This window comes from Adiantum capillus-veneris, chromosome 7 (assembly GCF_014529385.1).
Source record: "Adiantum capillus-veneris isolate H3 chromosome 7, ASM1452938v2, whole genome shotgun sequence".
NCBI classification, from domain to species: Eukaryota; Viridiplantae; Streptophyta; class Polypodiopsida; order Polypodiales; family Pteridaceae; genus Adiantum; species Adiantum capillus-veneris.
The window spans coordinates 7,016,418-7,041,541 of record NC_140937.1 but is presented as its reverse complement, the minus strand read 5'-3'; the positions used below and the strand labels follow the sequence as shown (position 1 = coordinate 7,041,541).

General features: G+C 42.0%; 1 protein-coding gene across 1 annotated transcript; it reads right to left on the bottom strand.

Moving 5' to 3' along the window:
* Positions 1–3,650: 3,650 nt before the first annotated feature.
* On the bottom strand, positions 3,651–21,895 carry LOC147453394 (protein DELETION OF SUV3 SUPPRESSOR 1(I)-like). The gene is made up of 2 exons (XM_086517127.1): positions 21,796–21,895; positions 3,651–3,933 (listed from the first exon to the last, which is right to left on the bottom strand). The coding sequence occupies exons 1-2, from the start codon at positions 21,893–21,895 to the stop codon at positions 3,806–3,808; spliced, it is 228 nt and encodes a 75-aa protein (XP_086373253.1). The 3' UTR covers positions 3,651–3,805.
* Positions 21,896–25,124: the final 3,229 nt, after the last annotated feature.

The following is a 25,124-nucleotide window of genomic DNA, read 5'->3' as shown; positions in this document are numbered from 1 at the left end:
TAGACAGCTTAGTACATGACACCATTCTTTATCTCTACCTACTGCCCCTCTTTTAACTCCCACAACATGGATGAGCTCGGCACTAAGATGCACTATATCATGAAATGGGCCACCACGAGTTTTGCCTCAAACACCCGAAAGTTCTTTGATTTTTAGACTTGATTAAGGTAGAAAAATCTGGTGATTTGGGTGCACACCGAAATGGCTTGGCTATGATAGCTCTGCCCTCCCAAAATCAGGTCATTGGTAAAAATCTAATCTTGCAAGTCTTCCGTACCCATTTGCATACTTTGGCGGCCAATCCTCGCTAGGTCGGGCACTTGCTAAACAAATGTAGAGGGTCCTCAAAAGCCGCCATGCAACCAAGGAAAGTGTCAATGCGGATCCCTATAGCGCAAACCTTAATCCCAGTTGGCATGGCTCCCCACAACACCTCCAAATAAAATACTTCATGTAATCCCGCCATTTGATCTCCCATATGTCATTAATGCTTCTTAGCCATTTGATCTCCCATATGTCATTAATGCTTCTTAGCCATCACTCTTTCGACCAATTTTTCTTCCATATTTTGGTGAGTGAGTCTACTTTGTAAGTTCACTCGCAATATGTATCATGGGTCTTGGGGATAGAGAACACTCTATCTTTTGGCCAATGACAAGCTCTCCAGTCTAACTCCGCCCCCGAAGACGGGAGACGCTGATGCTGACAGTACTTCCAAGAGTCTATTGATCAAAAGTCTTTCATAAAGGCCCAAATTATGTTGCTGCACTAATAATTCCACATCCTTCCGGAAGAGGTTTCCATCATCCAAGGGGTGAGACAGTTAAAAAAATCCTTTGTTGCTGACATGGCGGGCAACTTCCTTCCAGAAAAGATTTAAAGGACCCCTTCCAAGTTTAGAAAGACTTCCATATTTTGGTGAGTGAGTCTACTTTGTAAGTTCACTCGCAATATGTATCGTGGGTCTTGGGGATAGAGAACACTCTATCTTTTGGCCAATGACAAGCTCTCCAGTCTAACTCCGCCCCCGAAGACGGGAGATGCTGATGCTGACAGTACTTCCAAGAGTCTATTGATCAGAAGTCTTTCGTAAAGGCCCAAATTATGTTGCTGCACTAATAATTCCACATCCTTCCGGAAGAGGTTTCCATCATCCAAGGGGTGAGACAGTTTAAAAAATCCTTTGTTGCTGACCTAGCGGGCAACTTCCTTCTAGAAAAGATTTAAAGGACCCCTTCCAAGTTTAGAAAGACAGGGGGACCATTGGCGAGAGGAACCCTTGAAATACCTAAACTTCTCCCCCCATTCCAGGGTTAGAGCCGCTTTGTTGCACTTTCATGCCAGTTCCCCCGCATTGCCCCCAACCTTAAGGGACGTCCAGAGAGGTGTGCATTGTAGCCTCCTTCCATTTGCCCCCTTTCGAGATAAGCTCTGCTTTGCTTATCATATCCCAAGCCATGATGGTCCACTCTTGCTTTTGCTCTGACAACGATATAATTAGCTTAGCACACAATGCTTCTGCATGTAGCATGGGGTCCAAGACCCCAATGCCGCCTTGTTTCTTCGGTCTTGCTAACCATTCCCATTTTGACCATTGACAAGAGGTCGTGGTCTTAGTGTTGCTCTTCCACAAGAATCGTTTAATATGCTTCAAAAACTCTTTCCAATTGGCTTTGCTCAACTTAGGCAATGGCAACACGAAAGTAATGTAAGGGATCATGAAAGCATTGATGATAGTGGCTCTGCTATGGAAGGGGAGGAGCACAAAATCCCATCTTCTCATTTTGCTATTAATCTTGTTCAATACCCAGTCAAAACACTGCTTATCCAATAGGCCTACCCCCAATGGGGCACCCAGGTGCGGTGCCTCAATACAGTGTCCTTCCCAATAACTTGCCCTGACCATCCCGTGGGGTCAAAGGAGTCGCTTTCAGATAAAGTTGACTTCTCAATATTGCACAACGAGCCGGAAGCCGTGGCCAATTGCTGGACAATCTCAAGGGCTCTTCTAAGAACTTCTGGCTTGTCTTTGAGGAACATCAGAGAGTCCTCTGCAAACAACTTTGCAAGCAATTGTTATTTCCAGGAAGTGATAGACCTTGTATTTCCCCTTTTGAAGAATTGTCCTCGAGCAAGGTTACTAGTGGGAGAGAGCCAATAACAAAGAGCAATGGAGCAAGGGGACAACCTCATTTGATCGATCGCTTGACCTCAAACATACCCACTATTCTATTGTTGAACAATAGCTCAGAGTAGCTCCCCTCCCCAAGTGTATGCACTAACGCACACAACTTGGGTCCAAACCCGAGAGCCTTCATGACCGTCGCAATGTTAAGCCCACTAAGAACAAAATAAGAGATGTGGTGAGACATAGGGTGATAACAAATGACATCTAGAAAAAACAGATGACAACAGTAGGTTTCAAAGGTGCGTACATGGCGACAATCGATTGGAGAAAGGTAAGCGTAGTGTACTGCAAAATTGACACTATAAGGAACCTTGGCATGCCAAAAAACAAGTATCAATGTCTCTCCTACCGTTTCAAGAAAGAGAATTCACTTGTCTTGGTTTTGGAAGTTCTGTTTATAAACATCTAACTAGAGTGGTGATCCTTTGGAATCTCATCTCTCCTCTTTGCATAAAATATGAATTTTTAGGCATGAGCGCGAATCGCATTTGTTTTTTATCAAGTTGCTAAGTTACGTGTCTTCACGAAGAAGTCTATGCTTGATAGTATGGGCAGGATACGCCCTTACAACCTCAAGAACTGGATTTAGAGAGGAGCAACTTCCTTGAGAGAATAAAGGCATGTGTGTGAGTCCCCTAAATGCCCAAAAGGGAAACAATTTTTGTGAGAGTAAGCCACAAGGTGTAAGCTCAAATATTCACCTCAATCCTAGGTGAGAACTCACCTTAGCCACACAATCATCCTACGAGTTAAAGACCATTGGAAAACCCATGTAAACCCATGTAATGGTGTCAGTCTAAACTCACAAGCACTTGTGGTTGTGAGTGGGTCCCTCTTCTACCCCCATAGCTAGGTAAGTTGCTTGTATTTTTTTTCTATCTTTCTCAATACCAAAAGAGCCACTTACTGAGCCATGGAAAACCCTTAAGAAACAGCCACAACTCCAAACTTCATGAGACTTCAATAAAGTTGGGACGCAATCTTCTCTTGATGGTTGGATTTGAATTAGATGAATATAATCCGAGGATGCTTAAATAAGAAGAATAATCACCGATTTTTCTATTTGAGTATAATGGCTGTAATCACCTTAAGGGTATTTTTGTGGTGACCTATGTGATGCTCTTTGTATGTTAAAGGCATTGTGTGCATTTTACTCGCATCCATTGGTCAAACCAAATGGAACTTTTGGAGCTACTTGCATGATGCTTTCTGAGTGTGAATAGATCGACACACGGCGGCGGTGTTTTACTTGCAATCAGCGATCATCCAATCAACATCTTTATTCGTTATAATTCTGTACCTATGCATACAATCTCCACTTTTAGGTAGGACTTCAATATACTAGGGGGGCCTACTGGTAACCTAGATGCATTGACTCGGACACTTACTTGAAAGACTACAAAACATGTTTAAAACATTTATTAACTTTCAACAGTGATTCAAGATGTATGCACACTGAGCCAAAAAGAGAATTTTCAGCATAAAACAGGTAAAGGTTAAGAAACCATCTTTGTAGTTTTGCTTTCACCAGGCCCGTGAGATTTTACAAATGCTCGAAGACAGTAGATGGCCCTACTCAATAAACTTAGTCCTTCCACCAAGAAAAACCGCTAACAGCTAGCTGTCAGATCGTTTCTCAAGCTCCTTACGCAACTGCTGTGAGAAATCATCATTCACATCATCGTCATCCCAATCATCCTCCCATTGTTGCAAAGCATCTTTTCCTTCCTCTTCATCATCCCACTCTGCAAAAACATCTCTCTCTCTCTCTCTCTCTGGCGCGCAACGTGCAATAAAAAGGAGCTGATTTTGACCGGAGGGCAAGATCGAAGCTGTATACAAAGCAGCCTGCAATAATGAACATAGCTCCTCAAGGCAGTAGCTTGAAGTCGGGCCAAGACCCACCACCTGGTCTCAGCCTATGACAAAGATGAGAGGCAAGAAACAACCGACATCACCAGATGATCTGCAAAGAGAGCTTAAAAAGAACCAACATGAACACTGAACAGGAAAGAACAAGGACTTTCGCGTTGGAGGAACATTCCACTTGCTGAAGGTGGCTCCTGTAACCCGTAGATGCCGAGGCTCTTTCTGTTGTGAGGGAGAGTTACGGGACCAACCCAAGATATTCAATAACAGAAAACCCGGTAGAGAGAAGAGAGAACCCCTTGCAAAACGTACACAACAAAAAACAAAAGTGTGAACACCCAAAACCAAAGAAGGGGGAAAACAAGAGACGAGCAAAAACCAAACAAAACCACTATCAAAACAAGATCCACTCACCCACCCAAGCAAGGAACTCGCTTACCCAAAAGCAAGTTTCGATAAAAGACAAGCAAACAATCAGACAAACAAAACAAAAAATGAAACAAAAGACAAGAAAACAAGAAAAGAAAAAGATAAAGGAAAGAGGGAGAAGGGAGGGCAGAATGCAGAAGAGCACCTTCGACTGTGGAAGCTCAGGAAGAATCACATCCATAGAGCTTTAGCAGCCACAGTCAAAGAAACTTTCTCACGAGTCTGCAACTCAAACGCATGGATAGTGGCTAGCAGCATGCCAAAAGGCCAAGGCTCCTCGCCTAGGACAACAACAAGGCACGATCATCACATCCATTCTCATAAGTTAAGGTGAGAACCCAAAAACTGTAGCAGCCAACCGACTACACCCCAAGCCCGTGCAAAGATCCCCTCAGCATAGCAGAGCGTGAAGTTTGAACTCCATGCCAAACCATATGAGCATCGAAGCACACCCAAGACAGAGGTGATCTGGCAGATACTCTCAGTCCAGATGATGGTCTCATCCACATGCAAGATACATTCGGTACAAATCAGAGCATGACCAACACTACCGACCCATGTCCCTTGTTACAGTGGAATAGTGAGTGTAGCATTCCTGGAGTGTGCGTGAGAGAGAGAGATAAAAAAGGACTATTATGTAAGAGAGATTACAAGCCTCTTACATAGGCATTCATAGATATTACAATGGGGGCTGGGGGTCCTTATATACTCCTCAATTGAATTGCCCGACCCCTCGTGTCCAATAAGTAAAAGATGCATATTGGTCATATGTAGTAAGCCGAAGTAGAAGAAGAAGCTACCATAGACATAGTATGTCTTACTACTGTGGATACACCTTGGATTTGGAGCTGCCAACTTGTCACCATAATGAAGATGCCATCTTGAGCACTAGTCATAAAAAATTGAATATACCCCATTTGTGAACTGTGAACATCACATCCAAGATTCTTCACGACAATGAACTTTGAATTGGAACACACCCTACCTATCTGCAGCACATCCATAGTGTTTTGTATAGATGCAATGTGCTTTGAAATCTTCTCTGCCGCTCACATGCCTATCTCTGGCTGAAGCATGTTGAGCTAGACAGCTGGAGCTATTGCCAGTGAAGTCTGCACTATACCAACAGACTCGGTTGAGTCCTTGGCAGAATCATTGTCACTATTGTCCTCATCAAGCTTGCCTTTGCCTTTGTTCTTTTGAGAGCTCTTGCCTTTGCCTTTTGATGTACAATCTCGAGACAAATGACCGCCATACTCACACGAAGACAAGGGTAGAGAGCAACATCAAGCTCACCTCCCAGCCGTAAAGCCAATATGGACTCATCCCCAAACTAGGAGCTTGCAGCTAACGGACTATTATTTGATCAAGTGAAAGCACCGAACCGAGACAAGTGCTAATTGGGAATCGGCGAAAGCGTAAAGCAGTTGTTTCCCCATTTTTATAACCGAGGATAATAGGGGGGGAGTGTTACGTCCTCAGACAATAGAATGGGCGCCTGAGCTATGCCCAGCCAAGTGTAAACATGGCCACCGTGAGTCGTATAAGGACTCAGGTCTCACTTGTGAGACATCTTAGATTCTTGTGTGATCACCACACTTGGACTCTAGACCCTTGGCAGCTCTACCCGCATACCCGTATCAGAATGGGCTTGCCTGACCCTTTGATCAAGCATGTAATGAGTGGTATCCTCAAAATTCAGGACTTCCTCCAAAGGAACGACTTGTTCATCCTATCCCATCCGCTCCTTTAAGCAACTAACGTGGTGTCAAAGGTGCAATGGGAAAGGGTGAATCGGGTGACGATCTTGTCTATAACAACGAGCAAACCTCCTCTCGGGACCGGGCAGCCAATAGATCTCGGATCTATCATGATAGATCTCCTCGTACATGTTAAGAGTTACACCACCGTTGCTTCGCCGTTTTGTACGGCTAGTAATTGTCTTGGGTTGGCCACCCATTGCACATCATGTAGATTGCATGGGCGGACGCTTTTAGCACGTGTCCGGCCGGTCATTTTCTGAGCTTGGCTGGGTGCACACATTTTTAGCCATTTTTGGGCTTTTATATTTTTTGCACCAGTTACACATTTTTGCTCTACCTCAACCTAAGATTCTATAAATAGAATGCTTAGGGTCTTGTAGTCATACAAATTGTATATTGAGAGCATCATTTGCAAAGCAGTTGTGTTTTCTCTCTCTCTCTCTCTCTCTCTCTCTCTCTCTCTCTCTCTCTCTCAGGTGCAACGGAAGTGATTGTTGAACTTTGCTCAAGATGAGTGCTCCGAACTGTGCTCAAGGTTCCTTTTACTTACGGAAGGAAGAGCCTTCCATTCCTTTAGTGAGAGAGTGCAATGGACACAAACAATGTGATGAACACTGTGAATGAAGGTACTGAGTCGACTGAGAGATAGAGAGAGAAGAGAATACGACACCAAAATGTTGTCAAACCCTCCTCCGAAGGCCCCACTCTCTATGGCGAGAGCGGTCTACTATTGATTGCACAAATCTCTACAATGCTTTGGACTTGCCGTTGAAAACGCAAATGCTGAAATTTGCGTTTTCCGGGCTGAAACTGCAAACTTCGATGGATTTGACCGTGCGGCAAGGATCTACTGCGGGAAGGTGAGATCTGTGAGGTTTGGGGGTTCTACTGCGGAGTCTGACTGCTGAAAACTGAAAATGCTGGTGCTACTGCTGCTTCTGTTGCGCAGATCTGCAAAAATGCTAGGTCTCTGACTGATCCAAAAATGCTAGGCTGATTTGGGGTTCTGCGGTGGAAATCTGCTAACGCTAGGGCTGATCTGCTGTCTACTGTCGCCGTGAATCTGCAAGTGCAAAAACGGTAGGCCTTCTGCAATGCTGAAAATGCTAGAGTTGTCGCGGGGGTCGGTCTTGCTGAGAAGTTGCTTGTTGAGCAAGGTGCTTCTGCTGCCTCTTCTACCAGAAAGTGCTAGCGCTAGGTTTCTATATATACAAACTTATGAAATTTACCCTACCTAGTTCCCAACAAAAGTCACTTAATAAATAAGCGAAAAATGTCAAAAATAGGGAAAATAGGTTTTCTGCCCTGTAAAATGATCCTGATGGAATCTGATGGAAATGCTGATAATCATGCTGTGTGCAACCAGAGGATATGCCTCTACTTTAAGTGTTTGGACATGCACAGTCTGTGAACAGATTCACAAAAGTGTCAGATCACTTCCTATTCTAGACTGACTTGACTGAACTGAACCCTTGTCATGTTGTAGCTTGTCCATGGACACATAGGGTTGGATGTGTCACGTGACATCCCCTCCTTTTCAAAGTGAAGTATTGGTACCGAACTGTATGGCGTCGAGGGAGATCGCCAACAACTGTCAGAATCCCGGAAAGTATTCTTCACCGGTCCACTCTGATGTGTGGGTCATGCGATACTTGAACTTCATAAAGGTATGCAAAGTCTTCTTCTTTGGGCTGCGCCAAAAGCGACACAAAGTCATTTGAGTCTCCTTCAATGCTTCCACTTCGTCTATAGTCATGTGTCCAACTTCTTCAAGAATCTCCGATGCTAAAAATTCCTGAACCCACTTTCAACACAAAAACATGAACATACCCATTCCATGTAAAGTGCCTGGAAAAAATCTCGTCTTCTCTAAAGACTGTGCATGCAATGTAGATGAACATAGAGACAAAGTGCCAAACCGTTCATCAAACACATGCAAACAATGAGATCGAATCTTTTCTTTCTGATCTAAATCAATCAACTGTGGCAAATCATAAGGGAAATGCCGATGCTTGATGCTCAATCCTTCTTGTGCTCTTTCTACGACTGTGTCATGCCAAGGAAGAGACATGGAATGTGAACTCCTTGGGTGTATACCTTTCAGCTTTTCATGAAAAATCCGCAAACATCCGTGCTCATTCATGAGTGAAACGTGCTCAACGTACAATGTGTCATGCCTAAAAAAGGAATCACATAAAGACACTGACTAAAATACAGGAAACAATCACGAAAGAAACACTCGTACAATGTATGCTGATGAATCATTTGAATACATAGTACTTCCTGTAAGGGTTCTTTGGACCTAGGCTCAAGAGCGAAGATCGGTTCTTCTTAATTGGTCGAATCTTCCTGTGTGGGTTCTTTTGACCTTGACTCGAGAGCCAAGATCAGTTCTTTGTGATTGATCGAATCTGCAATGAGGTTAGCTTCACTAGAGAAAGTACCAACAAACACATCATCCTTGTGAACAATCACATCATCTTCATGCAAATCATCATGCTTGTGAGAAATCACATCTTGATCATGCAAATCATCATGCTCATCATTGTCATTCAAATCATCATGCTTATCATCATGCAAAATCCTGTGTGTCATGCTTTGGAGAAGAAGAGACTGAGAGAGTCTCCTTTTCCCGAATCTCTTGTATCTGTGCCTGCACTTGAGAAAAGAGTCGCAACAACTCTTGCATGTGCCGTGCTTGCTCATGCTCACGCTTTATGACTGCCTTTCTTTCTGCTTCTCTTTCTGCGTGTCTACGATCCATTTTTGCTTTTCTTTCTTTGCATTCACGATCAAATTCTGCCATTCTTTCTGCTTGTCTTGCTTCGCGTTCTAACTTCCTTTCCATAAATGTCTGGTCCAAAGCCTCCATAGGAATTAGTGCACTCCTTGGCGTAGATGGGGAAAGAGGAGGCTCGGAAAAACCTCCTGGTGAGGAAAATCCTTCTTCGCCTCTCTCTTGCTCATCACCTCGAAGCGAAGTATCCATTCCGCTTCGAGTGATGACCATCCACTGAAGTCGTGGGTTCTTGTGGTCTTGGGTTCTTAAGTTCACTACGAACATGGGTTCATTAGAAGAAATATGAACCTTGCATGGGCCTTGTAAGGAATCCTAATTTTTAGGGATTAAAGCTAATGTTGTGTAGGGTTAAGGAGACAAGGGCATTCAAGAAGCTAGTTTTGAGTAGACTTTTCTAGCCTTTTTTTAGACACATGTAGGATGTGAACCTAAGAGGTCACTTTCTCTCTCTAGCTTTTGAAAAGTGAAGGGAGTAAAGGGGTGTGGCCACATTAGCAAAAACGTGGGTCACTAAGAGCCAAAATTTGACTTTTTTTCAACAAAAGTTATTTTTACTTATTTTTGACTTAAAATTCCCTCCCAACATATATACACATTAAAAAATCATTTTTTGACATTTTTTTAAACCTACAAACACTAAAAGTCCACTTTTTTTAAAAAAAAATCCCCCCCAAAAAAAACCTTTGTTGTCTCCTCCTCTCTCCCTCTCCTCTCCCTCCCTACCCCCTTCTCTTCTCCTCCTCCCCTCTCTCTCCCTCTCCCCCCTCTGCCCCCTTCTCTCCTCCCATGTTCCTCTCCTCTCCCTCCCTACCCCCTTCTCTCCTCCTCCTCCCCTCTCTCTCCCTCTCCCCCTCTGCCCCCTTCTCTCCTCCCATGTTCCTCCCTCTCCCTCCCCCCTTTTTCTTTTCATTCTTTGCTTCCTCACGCAACAACTGCCATGGTGCTCACGGACATCACAAATCGTATCCCTCCACCACCATGTACTCCACACAACAAAAGTGTACATATTGCTTGTCCGTGGTGTTTGCACCGAAGGCCGCACGTGAGGGTGAGCAGAGGTCATCCCAAGATCGTCATACTGTCGGTGAGACGAATGTATATGGTTTTTCAATATCTTGGGAGGGGAGAAGTAGGCTTGTTAGGCTATTGCAATTGGTTGTGTATGGGTGCAGGTGCTTCTTTGCATTCGTGGATGCACGAATGTCAAGCTCTTCAGCTCAAAATAGTGGCATTACAAGAAACAGTGGGTGCAGGTTAGAGAGGTCAAGTGTCACCACTTTTCCTCTAAAACAGCCTTCTTTGTTACATCTTGCAGGTAGGTGCTTCAAATCCATCCTTATTAGAGGTGGGTAATCTCATCCTAATGCAAGAATGGCTCAAGGAACTAGCATAACATGAAGCTTTTACGGTGGCACAAAGCTCTCCTCAAGCAATGTGGCTCCCACTACACCAAAAATCACTATGCTAACATGGAGAGATCCCTAGTAGGACAATACAACAACTTTTCATCAGCAGCACACCCTTTCCTAACATGAGGGCACCCCCACCAGAGATATTTTTATATGATAGGTCACCCCATGAGCATACCATGTCATGGAATGTAAGAACTATGACTGCACTACCCCTTGGAAGTTGTTCACGAATGTATGTTTATCAAAGTTAATGAGAAGAAGTTTGGACTTTTTTGTTTGTTGATGTGTAAGAGCACTCTTGGTCTACCATATTTTAGATTGTTTGATAAGTTAAATAAGATTTGTAGTCATTTAAAGTATCATTTTTTTTTTGTAAGATTGTACATGAGAAGACATGATAAAGTACAAGAGATCTTGACGGAATAAACATCGATGAGATTCCCACCATGCACTTGTGACACCATACCTCTCCTTGAACCCTTTGACTTCTATCGTTGTGGTGAGTCCAATGGAGGGCTATTTTCAAATTTTTAGCATAACTTTTTTTTGAAGGAAATTTTGGTTATTCTAAAGTTTATACACAGTCTAGGAGTTCATTCTGATTGTTTTTCTTCAGTTTCAAATTTTGACCGAGTACACTCCTTGGAAGCCACTTTTGAAGGTGTTAGGGCGAGATTTTGAGAAAGTTTTGTATGTAGGAAATACAGTCCTTAACACAATAAAAAACAATGGTTCTTTGAGTATTTTCAAATTCCATGGTTTTAATGCTCGTTGGAGCCCGTAGATTAAGAAAAAAGTAAAAAATGTATGTTTTACATCATTTTAAAATAAATTGTCAACTTGCACATTGATTTTTGAAGAATGCGAGCAAGATATGATTTTTTCTCATCACACGATGGTCGAAGAACGCGATGAGATGAACAAATTCATGTGAGACAAGCCCAGACAGATTCGGAGCCGATTGAAATCTAGAAGCTGTTGAAAACAACCGAAAAGTTCAACACTTAAAAAAAAAAAAAAAAAAAACCTTAACACTTGAATCATGGCCATGCATCAAAAATATGCTCACATGGTGAAGGAGGTGCTTCAAAGCTATGGAAATCAGTATAAAATGCAAGCAATAGCGTTGGAGACTATTCAAGAAGTTGTAGAGGCTCAATCATTTCAGATGACTTTGCAATGACAGAATGATTAAGAGTTGTGTCTACTGTCTCCATAGTGATTTGGCTTTTCGGTTTATCCATGTGTTTTAAGTTAAGTGGTTTTGGCCATGAAGAGTTAAATTTAAATCAAATATTAACATTTTTGCCATCCTAAGGGGCAAACAAAGCTAGAAAATGCAAAAAAAAGGGTGGCCCCAAGGGCGCGCAGATGACCCATCCAGCAGTTTTGGATGGCTCATCTGCGCGCCCTTGTGGCCACCCTTTTTTTTTGCATTTTCTAGCTTTGTTTGCCCCTTAGGATAGCAAAAATGTTAATAGCTGATGAAACCAGATGTTTATGTAGCATGAGACTAGATTTTTATATTGTCCAATGTGATTTGGCCTTTTGGTGCAGGGAACTAGTAAGTTGAGTTGAAGGAAGGCATAATGTGCTTGAAAAGTTAAATTTTACATTCATCTCACCTTTTCCAAGGTCCTGGAGTGCAACAATAGTCTAATTATGCAAAAAAAAGGGTGGCCACAAGGGCGCGCAGATGGCCCATCCAACAGTTTTGGATGGCTCACCTGCGCGCCCTTGTGGCCACCCTTTTTTTACATTATATGGCCTTGTCTGCCCCTTATAATAGCAAGAATGTTAATATTTGATGAAACCAGATGTTTATGCAGCATGAGACTAGATTTTTATACTGTCCAATTTGATTTTCCCTTTTGGTGCAGGGAACTAGTAAGTTGAGTTGAAGGAAGGCATAATGTGCTTGAAAAGTTCAATTTTAGGTTCATCTCATCTTTTCCAGGGTTCTGGAGTGCAGCAATAGCCTAATTATGCAAAAAAAGGGTGGCCACAAGGGCCCACATATGCCCATCCAGCAGTTTTGGATGGCTCACTACGCGCGCTTGTGGCCACCCCTTTTTTTGCATTATATGGCCTTGTCTGCACCCCAGGATACCAATTTTTTTTTAGATTAAGTGAAAGCAAATCTTTATGCAACATGACAGTACAAATTCCACTTCTTTTCACTCAGATGTAATTAGAGCTCCCCCCCCTCCCCCCCCTTTCTTTGTGTTCAAAGGTTCGGAGCATTCACTATGTAAAATTTTCCTATATCACGTGCGTTCACTAGAATGGATTAAAAGTACCCCTTATAGGCCTTATCTACACATGTTTCTGTAACTTTACAAGAATATAAAATCCCTTCTGTTGAACACATGTGCTATGTTACATATACTTTAGTGAACTCCCCATGTCAACGGCCTCACAAATCCTGTGCACTAAACATTAAACACTAGAAATCGACCAAACAAGGAGCCAATTTTTACTTCCTTGTGTCCACCTAGTGTTCTTGTGAAACATTGCTAATGATATATATTCAACATCCCCAAATGAGGACATCTTGACAAAGTTTATGATCCACTTTAATAAGAATAACCATTAATGATTAAACTGAAATCAAAATATTGCTTGAATTTCTTCAAGGTGGAATGATTAAGACTTGCGACTTGAATCATCGTACAGGCAAATCAAAATATCCATAAAAGTAAACAATATTTCTCAGATCTGTATGAAACTTCAGTAATCTAAATTAAATACTCTCACTCAATGCGACACCATTTAACAAAAAAACATATTTATATTGCATTTATAGAGGAATCCAGCCTCATGAAAAATAATTACAAATGGAGACAATGTTGTTGCTGTTAGGCTTATCTTACAAGTATTTGTCTTCCTTATCTAGAGATTCATATACACTTGAGTATTTGTGTGTCTATGACACTAGGGAAGATAGTAGAACTATATGGATGGCTTCTATGAGAGCTCCTAGAGAGTCCCTATTGGTTCAAGATTCTAAAAAACACCTACTATTCTTATCAAAATCTTTTAACATGGTAGTGAAAGGTTCCTCAAGGAACAAAAATAGAGTGATTTCCATCTCTGCACATGGTTGCTTGCTCATGTCCTCTTAAAACAAGTTGAATCTGTAAGTAAACAAAAGATTATGTGAGCACAAAGTTATAAAGTACAAAATGATATCATTCCAATTATCTAATGACAATTATACGAAGAATAAATTACAAGAAAAATCTTTGACGACTCTCCATAGATAACACAACTTACTTACATTGTGAGACTCAAATCACATGCTACACAACTATAGATGGCGCTCCAAAGTCATCAACAAAATAGCACCACCCAGTGTTATGAGGTGTGAAGCCTAAACACTGAAATCCATAAAGATGTTAATTCTCTCTAGCATGATAAACTTAAAGATGGAGATGATGTTAAGCTCTGAATGTAAGCTACAAGGGTAGTTTTCTTACCATTCTATCTTTATGTTGGAGATGAACCCTTGCAATGCCCACGCAATATTCACACCTCCTATTGTTGTGGTATGCAACTCATGTGAGCTCATACTTTTGCCACCTTCGGGAGTAGAGGTTTCCATGTAGTGTGAGTGAATGAAAGTAGAAGGAGTAGGATCTTGTTTCATGTTGTAATGGAGATGAGAGAAGGGAGAGGAGCTAACTTGGTGTGAAACTATGTGGTGGGTAAGGGGAAGAGATGGAGGAGGAGCTTGCTTGGTGCTACAATGGAGGTGGGAGAAAGCTAGCAGAGAGATAATGATGGACTATAGGGGGTGCATGTGGTTATTGCAGCAATGGAGAGCTTGGAAAAAGGTTTGTAGAGAGAGAAAAACACTTTTTAGCTATAGAATAGGTTTGGAAAGACTTTGAAGGGTGAAAATGATGTTTTGATTTTTTTAAAAAAAAAATCAATTTTTTGGATTTTTTAGTGCACGTTTTTAACTTTTGAAGGTCAAAAATACTTTTTTGACCATGAAATAGGTTTGGGGACCTTTTAAGGAGGGAAAACTTGAAATTTGAAATTTTTTGAAAATTTGAAATTTTTAGTGTATTTTTAAATCCGGGCCAAAAAGTGGGGGAAAAGAGGTCAAAGTGGTCCCCCCCCCCTCTTTCCCCTAGCCACCTCCCTTACCTTCTCACTAGGTAAGAGACAATTAAGAGGTGTAAGGCTACCTTGTCCCCCTACTTTTTTGAGGGTATAGAGTGTGTCCACCAGCCTCTTCCTATTGGCTGACCTCTAATTAACCTTAATCCCAAAGGGCCCCTAGAGGGTTCATATTTTTCCTAATGTCTTGAGGGTCTTGAGGTTCTTCTTTCGCTTGCAATCTGTGCTAGATAAGGATCTTCTCTTCACCTGAGTTCTGCTCTTTTCCGCGGCCGCACCCCTTTGGCCTTGCGCTCACACCAAGGTTGCTTTTTTCCACCTCACGTCAATTGGTCGGCCGCTAAGTGCACGGTCCGCTCTCAATGAGTGAAAAGAGGAACAAGGGGAGCCTGGACAAGCCCTTCTTTCTTGGGTTTCCTAATGTCACTCTTCAAAAACACGATTAGGAATCGACACGCCCAAGTGAACTTGGGTTCGGTCGTGCGACCTCTTGTGGTTCTTGTGGTTCTTTCCTTGAGTGATACAGAACACTGCCAAAGCTCTGATACCAATGTTAGGTGCAGCGGAAGTGTCATGTGACACATCCAACCCTATGTGTCCATGGACAAGCTACAGCACGACAAGGATTCAGTCAGTCCCGTCAGTCTAGATTAGAAGTGATCTGGCTTTTTGTGAGTCTATTCGAAGACCGTGCATGCCCAGTCACTTAGTGTAGATGTATATCCTCTGGTTGCACACAGCATGATCATAAGCATTCCCATCAGAATCCTTCACGGGAATTTTTCAGTGCATTTAGTCTATTTTACCTATTTTTGACATTTTTCACTTATTTTTTAAGTGACTTTTGTTGGAAAGTAGGTAGGGCAATTTTGCTAAGTTTGTATATAAGCAAACTAGAGCTAGCACTATTTGGCAGAAGAGGCAACAGGAGCCAAGCTTAGCAGGCAACTTCTCAAGTAAGAATTTGGTGGATTTTCCTCCAAGCAAAGACCAACCCTCGCCATAGCCTACCAAAGCATTGGCGTTTCCAGTAAGCACCCTCGCCAGACACCCTCAGCTAGCGTTTTTGCATCAGGGCACCATCGCCAAGAAGATTCCATCAGCCAGCGTTTTTGAAGAAGCCAGCATCTAGCGTTTTTTATCCCTTTAGCCTAGCGTTTTTTGCATGCCCACCGTTAGCAGATTTCAGCCTGGCGTTTTTTGCATGCCCACCGTTAGTAGATTTCAGCATTAGAAAGACCAACAAGACCAGCCCAAAAAGGTAGCAGATTCAGCCCCGATAAGACCGTCAGTTTTCAGCCTTGAAGATCCTCTGTTTTCAGCCCTAAACCTGCAGATTTTCAGCGACAGAAACCCATAGAAAACAGCCCCCAAATCAGCATTTTTGGCTCAGTCGCAGATTTCAGCCCATAGCGTTTTTGGACAGCAGTAGGAAGATTGCAGATTTCAGCCCTTAGGTCGACTTCGTCATCACCGTTGTCATCGCCGACATAGCCTAGACTTGCATGTCTCATGCATTCCATTTGTACCAAATTGTGCAATCATAAGTAGACCACTCTCGCCGACGAGAGTGGGGCCTTCGGAGGAGGGTTTTACAACCGTCTCTGGTGTCCTATCTCTCTTCTCTCTCTATCTCTCAGTCGCATACACTTGCACGTACAGTGTCCATTCACTTTGTTTGTAATCATAGCATTCTCTCATTAAGAACGGAAGGCTCTACCTTCCATAACAACAAAAGGAACCTTGAGCACAGTTCGGAGCACTCATCTTGAGCAAGGCGCAAACAGTCATTCCGCTGCACCTAACAGGAAGTGATTGTTGAACTTTGCTCAAGATGAGTGCTCCGAACTGTGCTCAAGGTTCCTTTTACTTACGGAAGAAAGAGCCTTCCGTTCCTTTAGTGAGAGAGCGCAATGGACACAAACAAAGTGATGAACACTGTGAATGAAGGTGCTGAGACGACTGAGAGATAGAGAGAGAAGAGAAAACAACACCAAAATGTTGTCAAACCCTCCTCCGACGGCCCCACTCTCTATGGCGAGAGCGGTCTACTATTGATTGCACAAATCTCTACAATGCTTTGGACTTGCCGACATGTCGACGACGATGAGGACGACGACGAGACGGGCTGAATCTAAAAACGCTAATGGCTAAAATCTGCAAATCTTTATTTTCTGAATTATGACTCTATGTTGGTGACAATGTTGAGGACGACGATGCAATGACGACGCATTGAAAACACAGATGCTGAAACCTGGTTTTCCGGGGTGAAACTGCAAACTTCGATGGATCTGACCGTGCGGCGAATATCTACTGCGGGAAGGTGAGATCTGCGAGGTTTGGGGGTTCTACTGCGGAGTCTAACTCCTGAAAACTGAAAACGTTGGTGCTACTGCTGCTTCTGTCATGAAGATCTGCAAAAACGCTAGGTCTCTGACTGATCCAAAAATGCTAGGCTGATTTGGGGTTCTGCGGTGGAAATCTGCTAACGCTAGGGATGATCTGCTGTCTACTGTCGCCGTGAATCTGCAAGTGCAAAAACGCTAGGCCTTCTGCAATGCTGAAACGCTAGAGTTGTCGTAGGGGTCGGTCTTGTTGAGAAGTTGCCTGTTGAGCAAGGTGTTCCTGCTGCCTCTTCTACCAGAAAGTGCTAGCGCTAGGTTTCTATAGATACAAACTTATGAAATTTACCCTATCTAGTTCCCAACAAAAGTCACTTAATAAATAAGTGAAAAATGTCAAAAATAGGGAAAATAGGGTTTCTTCCCTGTAAAATGATCCTGATGGAATTTGATGGGAAAGTTGATGATCATGTTGTGTGCAACCAGAGGATATGCCTCTACTCTAAGTGTCTGGACATGCACGGTCTGCGAATAGACTCACAAAAGTGCCAGATCACTTCCTATTCTAGACCGACTTGACTGAACTGAACCCTTGTCATGTTGTAGCTTGTCCACGGACACATAGGGTTGGATGTGTCACGTGACGCTCTCTCTCTCTCTCTCTCTCTCTCTCTCTCTCTCTCTCTCTCTCTCTCTCTCTCTCTCTCTCTCTCTCTCTCTCTCCAGTGTTTTCGACGCGCGTGGCTCACACTCTTTCCGCTGCTCACTCTCACGTTGTATCAGCCGCCAAGCATGGAGAATCTGCATCGATCTCTCCTCCTGAGGCTAGCGCTAGCACATCTGCCGGTTTCTATCGCAGCGGATCTCAAAAACATTGATCAGCGTTTTTTTTTCAGTCCTAGTTTTTTTTTGCAAGAACAATAGCGTTTTTGCATCTGTAGCCTGATCTGCACTCCCAACTCCTAGCGCTTCCCCCTACAGCAGAATCGCACCAATCCGGCACCAAAAATCTGCTAGCGTTTTTGCAACACCTAGCGTTTTTTGACAAATCTGCGTTTTGCAGATCTTACTGCCTTTTTGCGTGTTTTGCTAGCGTTTTTGGTGATTTGCGGCGTTTTTACACAAAACGCTGATCTTGTGCACCTAAGGGAGTGGCCAAGGAATACCCAGGAGTCTTCTACAATGCCTGGAACTTGCAGATCTACACCTTGGACAGGTATCTACACCCAATCAACACCATTTTCGATAATTATTACTTGTTGTTTTTTCTCTGTTTTCAGCCCCTCGACGGCTGAAAAGTACGAGAACCCACTCCTCTGACACTCTACGACGCTCCCGCACCGATTGGTGGCGTACAGGCACGCTGAAATCCCTATTACAACAGCGTTTTCATCACCCTTTGCAACGATTTTTGGGCAGACAGCACGCTGAATTTTGACCTCTTGTGCGGTTGAACCCTCCCTTGCTCGTCAGGACACCATCCGGCGGTTGTCCGTGCGGTTATCTTGGACTGATACAGCCTTGGGAACGGTACCTTCATCGATGACTTGCGATCTTATCAATCCACCTTTGGGACTTCTCTCTGAGCACGCGACATGTCGACTTCGAAGCAAAATGGACAACAACAGCAGTCCCAGAAGGGGGCCACTACATCTTCTGCGACTACGGCCACTTCCACTTCTGCGACTACGTCGACATCTGCCAACGCTACATCCAACAATTATGCCTTCACCCAGTTTGCTGAGGAGAAGAAGTTGGATTTACACAACTATTTTGTGTGGAGGACACGAGTCCGCACAATTATTACCTACCATCGACTCTGGGAATGGTTAAATGATTTCACCCATTCGGCTACTTAGCCTTCCCTTCCCACCGCCACTCAGGCCCAGATCGACGAGTGTGTGGATCGGGATATACAAGTTTTCACCTTTCTTATGATGAACCTCTCGGACCGCATCATGAAGAAAGTTTCCAAAGAGGAGCATGCACATCCATTGTGGAGACGGATTCTTGACCAGTTTGAGGAGACCACGTTTGCCAAATAGATCACACTTGAATGGGAGTTGTACAACCTCCAGTTCAAGGATTTCAACTCACTCGATGGGTTGACCCGCCACATGCGGGAACTCTAGGACAACCTTGTCTCTGCCGGAGGTGACATCACCTCGGCAAGCATGGCTGGCCTCTTACTATTCAAGCTTCCCCCACGCTTTGATACCTATTTTCAAAGTTTGCTCACATCTGGACGTACCTCTTTTCCCACTTGGGACGAGATTCTCCCTTCCCTTAGACAGATTGAGGGGCACTCCGCATTCAGAGCCGGAGGTGCTGTTGCTACAAAAGGAGCTTTGATAGCTCAAGAAGGTAACAAGAAAGATAAAGGTAAGAAGAAGGAGAAGAACAAGGACATCGAATGTTACCATTACCACAAGAAAGGGCATAGAGAATCAGAATGCAGAAAGAAGAAGCGAGACGAGGTCAACAAGGAGAAACAGACAGCCTCGACTGCAGTAGTAGCCTCTCACAAGACGGCGGGGATCGCTCTTGTCGCGACGATGGACCACGCTGTTGATACATCACAATCAGGTACTTGGGTTGTTGACAGTGGAGCCACCACTCACATGACTCCCCAAAAATCATGGTTTAGCTCTCTCAGGGAAACTCACGGGTAGACCGTCACTATGGTGACAACCATGAGATTCCAGTGTCTAGCACAGGCCAAACCTCAGACTTGAAGTTCAGGTCAGTGGAGGCGCTTTACATTCTGGACATGGCCTTTAACCTCCTCTCTGAGTCGAGTTTGGACTCTCATGGAGCTGACATACAATTTGGGAGTGGCACAGTCACCATCTCTGATTCTACGACAGGTACATCCTTGCACGCGGTGAGCGCGATGGTTCCCTATACCGCCTCACTGCTCTTCTGTCTAGGACCATGGAGTCTTCTTCTCTATGGCATGCACGATTTGGACATCTATGTTATCAGCAGCTTCAACAGGTTGCTAGGACCTCTATGGTGGAGGGTTTACCAACGATACGCTCCTCATCAGGCGTATGCGAGGCTTGCCAGATGGGCAAGCAACACATGGTTGCCTTTCCGAAGCAGGCATCCAACAAAGCTTCGGCACCACTTGCACTGGTTCACATTGATCTATGTGGCTCGATGAGCACTCCTTCATTTTCTGGCTCATAGTTTTTGCTTGTACTTGTGGATGATTTCAGTAGGTACACTTGGGCTTGGTTCCTAAAGCTCAAGTCGGAGGCTTTCAGTTTTGTTCGAAATAGGAAGACGATGGTTGAAAAGGAGAAGGACTTGCCGTCAAATGTATTCGCTCAGACAAAGGGGGTGAGTTCACCTCGAAGGACTTTGCACAGTGGTGCAAGTCAGAGGGCATCCAACACCAGCTGACTACTCCTTACACTCCTTTCTAGAACGGAGTTGTTGAGTGGACAAATTGGACTATCATGGAGATGGCTCGTGCGATGCTTGCGCATGTGGACGCAAGCCCTCGGTCTCACACTTTCGAGTTTTTGGGTGTCGGACCTTTGTCCATGTGCCAAAGGAGAAGCGACCGAAGTTAGACTTCAAGGCAAAGAAGCTCATCTTCCTAGGCTATTTACGAGAGTCTGACGGATACCAGCTTTATGATCCTGACGCCAAAACCACCACAGTTAGCCGTGATGTGACTTTCATGGAGCTCTTCAGCACACCTGCAAAGGGGGTAGCATCCAAGCCTATACCTTCTCTAGCTCCTCCTCGCCCACCTCCTACACCTGATCCGATCCCTGTTCCTGATCCTGTACCCTCTATACCGCAGCCAGTTGCTTCATCCGATCATGCCATGTCAGATTCCGATTCTGATATGGATGATGGTTCTTCTTCAGTGGAGGCAATCCCACCTCGCAAGGAGAAGTTAGTTCTTGGTTGGCTCTACTCTATGGTTTCTTCCTCTAGAGTTACGATGTTACAGTCTATGTGTAGGTGCCTTTATATAGGAGCTATAGATATTTTGTTTAGAAGTATGCAGAAGTTTCTAGAAGAAGATGGTACTAGAAGTTTTCTATGGGATGGTATTGGCATCTAGAATATTTTGTGAGGATGGCATATTCCATGGCCTTTGGGATATTCTGCTAACTAAGGTATGTTCCCGCATAGCACAAGTAGACTTTTGCCCACAATATGTGTGAAATATTATGCCACTCAATGTTTACCCCAACTCCAATCATCATCAGACAGTTCACAACCTCAATGAAGAAGTCTTTGACCCACGCAGTGTCAAGTAGATTTGATGATTAGGGGGTCCACAAACCCAGCTACCGTGTTGGAAAATCATCCCCCCTACACTAATTGTAAACGGTTGATGACCTCAATATAAAAAATTTTCAATCCACTCGTTCTTACAATCAAGAGATGGCACCGGTCTTCCTCTTCTTTCCTGCTATACAGCCATTTACTGGTCACTCTAAAATACATATCCTCTTTCCCCGCGAAACTCCTATACTTTTAGGCATTCTATTCTCTAGCATAGCGAATTTATTTGCAGGGCACAATTATCAGCAATTCCCTATGATACTTGCATTGCAAAATCAATGAGGGTTACCGTCCATATTTTTCTCTGTGCAGTGAAATATTGCCACAAGTACATAACCTTCTTGCATGTTGGCAATTCTCATAAGTGTATCGCAAGGAATAAAAGAAAGAATATATCAGAATAGAAGACAACGTAGATTCCACAGAAGTCACATGAGACATACACCGTGCTTGCACTGTTGGAGCGGAGGAAAACCATAAATCTCACATACAAATCTAAACCTAGGTCTATGACATCAAACGCTGAAAAACACTGGAGGGTGAGAGAAAGAACCTTCGTTCTCGAACTCTTCAAACTTGTCATCGTCTTCAAAAAGATCAAGCTTAGGATCTTCAGTGGCTGGGGCGTCTTTAGGTGGAGTTTGAGTCGCCATAGTCACACAGACAGACTTGCGCCCAACGTAACAAGGTCGTCTGCAGTAGACGAAGGCACTGCCTTTAATTAAGGATTAGAGTTACTAGGTAGAATTATTATTGAATTATATTTACAGAAAACTATACAAATGTAGTGGTCGACAACAATAAGCAACGTAAATTGTTATCTATGTGTTCAGTATATGCTGATTTGAGAGAGTGATTAAATTTAGAAATATTAATAGTGGTTGTAGGTTTATTGAAAGCATCATCAAAGTACTTTTTGGTAGATGGTTTGGCTTCGGAAATAGAAGGGAGTTGGAAGTTTACAAAGTTGGAACTAATCAAGAAAAAGAGATTGAGTTTATACAAGATTTACATAAACAGCAAGTGTTTCTATTGTTTTATTTCATTTTACATAGCAGAGTATTTAGAAATTGTAGGCGATGGCTCTAGTCTCAAACCAACTGCTATTACATTTTCTGCATTGCATAGCGTCTTATTTATGAAGGAAGGCAAGGTTGAATCTGCTGTTTTCACAAATCCTCTGGCTAGAAGAAAGTTGATTTCTCCTTCAGAAGTCAAAAACAAGGGGAAGAGTGTATCTTCTTGTGGCCATTTTTGGTAATATATATTTCAAGCTTTGTATATCTTTGTTGAATTCGTCCTGCAGGAATATGCATGACTGAGAATAATCCACCTGCAAGTTTTTTCAAACAAGAATAGTATAATGGTAAGGCTTTGTTTGTATATCAAAATCGAGATATAAAATAGAATATAAATAAATTTTACTTTGGGGTAGGAATAGTACGGTGGGCAGGTGAGGTATACTGGTAGTATTTAAGTATACTATCACTCCGTTCCATCGTGTCTTGGGACTTTGCGGATCCATTGAGCTTCTTCTCAGCCATTTCTTTGCTGCAGCAAGTGTTCCATTGATATCTGTCGTTGGTAATTTTGATATCTGCGGTTTCAAATTTTTCTTCTATATTGATTGCACATTTCAGCTCGGTAGAGGCCACTGGTAGCCCACATTGAGTCGGATTCAAAGGTGCATCAAATCAATCTCGATGGCGTTTTATCACGGACAAATACTGCGACGGTAGTCTTTATTTGAGTGGTAAAGTGGCAATAAGTCTTCGTATTGTGTGTATATTACACGGTGTTAACATATTTTCTTGTTGGTCTGCTCTTTGCAAGAATGCTAAGAAGTACCTTTTTTAAAATGCCTTGTCCGGTAGAAAGTGGAATATAATGATTGAAAAGCTTTCGAATCGTCGTGTTTTTTCCTTATTTTTATTTGATTTTAGGGAAGCTATGCAGTGGGGATTTTTTCTTTTTGAGTTTTTGATAACATTTTCAAATTGCAATAAAAAAAGTCTCGGACGGTGGGCACTTGTTTCGAGGTGAGGAATGACTTTTGGTTAGGAAAATGACTGTCATCTTTGAACTTTGTAGAGTATTACCTTTGGAGCTGCTCTGTTTTTTGTTCATAGAAATCTTGTTTATTATATTTAGTGTTCTATGGTAAGTGTAGGTCACGTACGTATAGGGAATGAATCAATACTTTTGTAGTAGTTTATAAGAAGTCGATCATTCAAGTAGCAATTGTATACTTGCTTTGTAGATTTTGAAAAAAATCATAAGAACAGTAATATTGCTTGCATCATCTAAAACAGTTAAGTTGTGCTGTCCAAGACGTTTATTTAATTTCTCCATCATTATATATTTGTAAAATTAAATGGATTTGTATTATTGAAAAATAAGGTATATCAGCAAATGTGATGTTGCTAGACAAGATTATAACATGTGTAATAAGTTTTTTTTATCTTGTTTAAACAAAGCACAAATGTTATTTAAATTAAGGTGAATTATGGTTTTTTTTAAAAGGAGTAATGGTTTATAGTATATATTATTACACATTTGTAGAATGAATATATGTTGGAATTTATTATTTTTTGTATTTTAATATTGCTCTGATTTTTTAAATAATTTGTTTTTTTGAAGTTGGTATTTATTTTTTTCTCTCTCAGACAACATTAAGAAGCGTTTCTTTTTTGTATTGATAAGAATACAACATCATGATCTGACAAATATAAAGGATAGTTGTTTGTTTCGAGTAGATTTTGTGTTTTTTTAATCCATATGTGATCAAGTAAACTTTTATGTATGGTTGTCGGTAATTTGTTTATGATTTGTAGTTTTTTTTTATTCATGAGTTCTTGTAAGTTCGTTTGTTGATGAGATGGTTTGAGCATGCCAATATTGAAATCACCAAGAACAAATAATTGTATATTGTGAGGAGATTCAACTAAAATTGTCTCGAGAATATCAAGAAATGGTTGTATATTCGTATTTGGGAATCGATAAACTGCTATTACTTGTAATTTTTTTTATACCAATTGTAAATTTTGCTTCAATGATGTCATATACATTAGATGTATATATGCTTTTTGAAACAAGTGTTGTTGATGAATCATACATTATTGTTGTATTATGCGAAGTTCGAGTCGAAATTAAGTTAAATTTTGTATTCCAGTCTGATAAATCAAGGCTTGTTGTATTCATTTCTTGGAAACAAATTATATTGCTTGATTGCAGTAAAGGATGTAGTTGTATGTCATCGTAGTACTTAGAAAATGATATAGTATTTAATGTTGTTATTATGATATTTTTTTCGCTCTATATGCTGAATTCTGGAATTATTGTATGCCATTTTGCTTTTATAGAAAGTCTACGGTTTTCATTTTCAACGTCTTTATTCAAAATAAAATTTTCTTTACATAAGGAGTCCAATAGGTATAGGTTTTCCAATGTTCGAACACGTGATAGAGCTGTGTAAGTTAATCCATGCTTATTACATTTTTTTGGAGAAAATGCCATTGTTTGTAATGAAAGTGGAGAAAATGCCATTGTTTGCGATGGCATTTTTTGGAGAAAATGACATTGTTTGTAATGAAAGTCCTTGGGATCAGTGTATTGTTCGAGCAGAAGCTTGTTGAATTGGGAATTGTGTTCTATATGTTCGTTTATTAGTATTTTCTCATAATTGGAATTCTTTCGTCGTTGAAAATATAGATGTCCACGTACAATCTATAGTAGAGTCGTATAATAATTTATATTTTGTACGTGTGTTTTGGCCTACTTTTTTATTTAAAAATTGAATCCACATGACTTTTTTTTTGTTGTACATTGTAATAGTTCTGAAATACCCGTCTGCTCCATTTACAAGGCCATCAGAAATATCGT